The sequence below is a fragment of the Sinocyclocheilus rhinocerous genome, unplaced genomic scaffold (assembly GCF_001515625.1).
Source record: "Sinocyclocheilus rhinocerous isolate Xijiao unplaced genomic scaffold, SAMN03320098_v1.1 scaffold119, whole genome shotgun sequence".
Classification (NCBI taxonomy): domain Eukaryota; kingdom Metazoa; phylum Chordata; class Actinopteri; order Cypriniformes; family Cyprinidae; genus Sinocyclocheilus; species Sinocyclocheilus rhinocerous.
The window spans coordinates 798,760-803,980 of record NW_015654491.1 but is presented as its reverse complement, the minus strand read 5'-3'; the positions used below and the strand labels follow the sequence as shown (position 1 = coordinate 803,980).

The 5,221-nt window shown below is 36.4% G+C and overlaps 1 protein-coding gene across 1 annotated transcript in view; it reads left to right on the top strand.

Moving 5' to 3' along the window:
* Positions 1–5,221, top strand: part of LOC107717099 (VPS10 domain-containing receptor SorCS3-like) — an 89,807-nt gene that overhangs the window by 51,869 nt on the left and 32,717 nt on the right. Inside the window, exons 15-19 of the mRNA XM_016523750.1 lie at positions 280–397; positions 1,527–1,660; positions 3,074–3,187; positions 3,366–3,537; positions 4,497–4,683. Coding sequence (XP_016379236.1) covers positions 280–397; positions 1,527–1,660; positions 3,074–3,187; positions 3,366–3,537; positions 4,497–4,683 — 725 coding nt within the window. The remainder of the gene's footprint in view (positions 1–279; positions 398–1,526; positions 1,661–3,073; positions 3,188–3,365; positions 3,538–4,496; positions 4,684–5,221) is intronic.

Genomic DNA, 5,221 nt, shown 5'->3' with positions numbered 1-5,221 from the left:
TTTTTTTTATGGATGGGCGCTTTTTATTTAACTTCTTTTGGACTGATGCATGCAACACCCGCTGAGTGGCATTAAACAGCTTGAAAGATCAAAGACAATTTTTGATATAACTCCCACTGGATTCGTCTGAAAAAAGAAAGTCATATACACCTAGGATGCCTTGAGGGTGAGTAATTTGTGGGCTAATTTAAATTTTTGGGTGAACTAACCCTTTAAGCACTTGTAAAGAATGTAAAAGTAAACCGATCCTGTTGTGCTTAAGGATCTCTATCCTCGTAGATTCTTCGGGCACTTTAATTACCACTCCGACTGGCAGCTGATAAAGATTGACTACAGCTCCCTGTTTGGGCGGAAATGCACAGACGGAGACTTTCAGACATGGCACCTGCATAACAAGGTTGTCACCTCACATTTATCACAGCACGCCTTACTGTTCAGTCTCAACAGCAAAGCAGTAATTCACCTACTCAACATTCAACATGAGTTTCTTTTGGCACTGAATTTGTTAGTAATTAGAGTGGCACGGGAGATTATATTCACCTCTGGGGTAACATGCCCAAGCTGAATGGAAATTAATAGAGTCGTAATGGATTTTTGCAACAGATCTCAGCACATAGTATTGGTGACATGTTGTCCATCAGCCTTGACTCTCACTTGTGGTTTTACGGAGTTTCAGAGTCAGCATCTATTGCATGTCAAATCTGTTTCCTGGGAAGCACAATACATTTTCTAAAATTCGTAATAACTACCGTATCCATCCTAAGCTAAGCAGAATAACTAGAAAACATTTTTGTCACTATTCACGCAGAATTGGGCTACGTTTACACTGTTGCCTTGGGTTGTTTTGTATTCCGCGGGTTAAAGCAAAAGCTCTTTCAATGGAGGAGACCCCCAACGGAGCGGAAAACTGCAGAAAAAAACGTAATTGGGCTAGTTTTGAATAGCAGTTGGGCTTGTTTTGTTTCACAGACCTGGCAACCCTGCTTCCTGTATGCATTTGTGAATATATATGTATTTATGTGCACATCTTCCATCGCAATACATTTGCCATATTCTACATTACATTTACTATAATAGCTTTAATAAAAAAAACAGAAAGCTTTGACAGCCTGATTCCAAGCAGCGTTGTTATTGGTAAATAAAACTATTAAAAATAATTTAATTGACCTATAGCTGTGTTAATTGACCTATAGCTGCAATAAAATAAAATATAACGTAAACCAAAAAAAAAAAAAAAAACTAATGGAAACCAGAAATGTTACCTAAATAAAAGTTTAAGTACTAAAATTACAAAAACTAAAACTGAAATATAAATAAATTAAAGCTATATATACATTTACAAAATTACAAACAAAGAATGTAGCAAAACTACAATTTAAATGAAAACTGAAAATATTAAATAAAAGCCAATGCAAAATAATAATTAATATTTTAATAGTATAATAATACTAAAATAACAGTCTTCCATGTGCAGTTTGGTGGCTTTGACTGCTAGTTATTTAACTGGGTATTTATGTGCATTTCAGGGTGAGGTGTGTGTGATGGGAGAGAGACAGGTGTATATGAAGAGGAAGCCTGGCACACGTTGCACTCTGGGTCGGGAATATTCTCGAGTTGTTTCAGCTGAGCCCTGCATCTGCACCCTCTATGACTTTGAGTGGTGAGTCACACGCACGCATATGCATACATGCACACACATGGAAAAGCAGAGCAGCTGCTTTTCCAGTGGAAGAAATGAGTGACAGTAACTCTTGCGGATCAAAGGACTCAGTGTTGCATGCAGAGAACAAAAGCTGCAGGGATCCAACCAATTATACAGATTAATTAAGTGGCATTTGAATGTAAAAAACAAGGTTTTTCCCTTCATTTGTCAGTTTTTTTTTCAGTGCAGTTTATGATACTGTTGCAGTCACTTAAATTAGCTTGCTCTTGAGGCAGCAAGGTAAAAACCTGGTTTTACATCAGTCTGTCATAATCATATCGCTATACTGATGGAGATTTTACAAACCCACCCGATGCACACGGAGACACACTCCTGCGCTGATCATAACGACGACATAAATCTCCCTTGTACCACACACAGGCTCCATTAGAGTCGTCTGCTTACACGTATGAATGAGAGGTGCGCAAAATTAGCATAATGTCAAATGATTAATTATCTCCAAATGAATAAGTAATGAATATTTAAATGGATGATAAATGTGGCAGTGATCTGATTAGCCGGAAGGAGCTGGTGTTACTGAGTTTAGCCCTGATCCCCTACAGCAGTTTATACCTTGTAAACGCACTAACCAATCACAACTTAAGGCTACAGTGCTGCTAAAACGTTACTAAAACAAAAGTTGATGTTTAAGTTGAAGTACTAAAATTACTAAAACTAAAACTGAAATAAAAAATAAATTAAAACCTAAATAGAAATATTTAAAAAATAATAAGGACAAAAACACATATCAAAATAACTAAAACTAAAACTGAAAATATAAAAATAAAAGCAAAATATTAATTCAAAATATTAATAAATATTATATAAATAATACTAAAATAACACTGTTCCAAGTGCAATTTGGTGATTTTAACTGCTGATAATGTGGCACATAATGTGGCAATAGATGTGTAGCAAGTTGCATTAATCTTTAGAAATTAATAAAATAAAACAGATAATGGTGGGTAAACTTTTAATTAATTTTCAAAAATTTTAATAAAAAAATATATATAAATTTAAATGTTTGTTTTTAAAATATTTAGGCTGCCAGTTACTCTTGTAAGTGCAATCTCTATAAAACTATTTCTTCAATGAGTCCTTATAGCAAACAACTGGAAAGGTCAAGGAAAAATCATAGAAATATATTTGTCAGAAAGCGTGGGAGCCTTTCATGTAGCCAACACAAGAACAATACAGTAAAAAATGGTTTTAGTTGATCCTAAGGTGCGTGAGAAAACCATTGAAAAACTTTTATTTTACAGTGTATGAAAAGTGCAGTCTATACAGCATATATCTAAGCCACTTCTCTCTATAGACTGCATTATAGAGAGTAGCTTAACCAAACTGAATAATTGATGATTTTCCCTGCAGTGATTATGGGTTTGAGAGACAGGCCAGTGGAAAATGTGCACCTGCATTCTGGTATAATGTCAATTTACCAGCACACACCTGCAGCCATGGACAGCGCTACCGCAACAGCACAGGGTAACACACACTCACAGATACACAGATGCACACACATTGCAGTATGACCCATACGTGCAAAATGATTCTCTTTGTGATAGTCTTCATAAGAGTGTTTGTGTATTAACTACATGTCTCTTTTTGTGTTTCTGCTGGTAACAGAGGGTGTTTTCTAAAGTCTTTGTGTGTGTCGGTGCAGGTACAGGCAAGTGCTGTTGAATAACTGTAGAGAGGGTCTGAAGGATACACTAAGTCCCAAAATGCAACAGTGTAAACCCATAGCACCCAGTGGCCTACAGCTGAGCACCATCAACTCCCAGCTCACTGCTGTACTGGGAACCAACATCACCTTCAGAGTAGCATTGCAAAATGTGAGTCAGCAGGTGCACAGACACACACACAAAGTCATTCATAAGGTGTTGTGCTTTAGATTAGTGGTTCTCAAACTTTTTAAGACCAACTTTACGAGTAAAACAAATTTCCAAACCACCAAACCCCTAATCACATAAGGGGGTCTCATTCAATGTCCTTTTCATCTATCTTACCTTGTGCCACCACCAATCCATAATTTTACTAGGCTGCTGCTTTTCATTTCAATTAAATTAACTAGACTTACTAACTAGGTTAGAAAAGAACTTGCATACTCAATTGTTCAAAAGTTTGGGGTCAGTTTGGGATTTTTTTCAATTAATACAGCACAAAAGCATTAAACTGTTCAAAAGTTACAGTATAGACATTTATATTGTTACAAACTATTTCTATTTCAAATAGCGAAATGCTATTGAATGCTGTTTTCAACATTTATCATAATAAAAAATGTTTCTCGAGCACCAAATCAGCATATTAGAATTATCATGTGACACTGAAGACTGGAGTAATGATGCTGAAAATTCAGCTGTCATGACAGAAATATATTACATTTTAAAATAGAAAACAATTATTTTAAACTGTAATAATATTTCACAATATTACTGTTTTACTGTGTGTATATATATATATATATTGATCAAACAAATGCAGCCTTAGCTGATATGAGACTTTTCAAAAACAAAATCTTTCCGACCCCAAATTTTTGAAAGGTAATGTACACTGACACATAACTGTGAGTATTCATTTATTATAAAATTGATGTTAACAGTAAATCATTTCAATTCATTGTTAAAATTTTTACCATTTTATGTATCTATTATTTTTTATGTATCTATTATTTTTTAATCAGACCACCAGCCATCTGTGTACCACAGTTTGAGAACCAGTTTTTCTCTCTATCTCAAAGCCTTTACATGCAAAAAAATAGAATATATCTGTCTTTTTTGCCTTTTTTCTTTAGGGTGACTCACTGTCTACAAGTCTCCATGTGGACTTTGGTGATGGCATCTCGGTGTCATACTCCAATATAAGTCGCCTTGGTGACAGCATCACACACATGTACAGGGTCGCTGGGATATTCAGGGTCACCGCACTTGCTCAGAACAGTCAGGGGTCTGACAGCAGCTTGCTCTTTCTGCACATCACTAGTATGTACATGAGCACGCACATATATTTCTAAGAATTTTAATTCTCTATAAGAAGTCACTGCCGCCAGGGCCAGATTAACATAAGGGCTAGGCGGGGCTGAAGCCCCAGGACCCACGAATTGAGGGGGCCCCCTTGCTCTCAAAGATTATTTAATTTAATTTTAGCTTTTTGAATTTGGCCAGCGGTTATAAAAACATGAATGATCATTTATTTTAATGCGGTGCGCTTTCGCCCTTTCTAAGTAAAAATCAGTCAAATCATGTAATGTGAATGTCGTACCCCCCCCACCCACCCCACATTTTTATTTTAAGCGATAAAAATGTCTTTGTACTCGTTTACACTAGAGTTGCGGGGTATCTTTTAATTGCCTCGGCTTTACTGTAGCGCATGGGAAACAAACACTAAAAGCCAAGTGATGAAACGGCACTACGTTACCTGATTAAACCGCGCAGCGCAAGAGAACAGCTGGACCACACCGGACCGGTGTCTCTCGCCCACGACTGTAGCTCGACACTTTCGCCGCTCTATTGAAGTGAT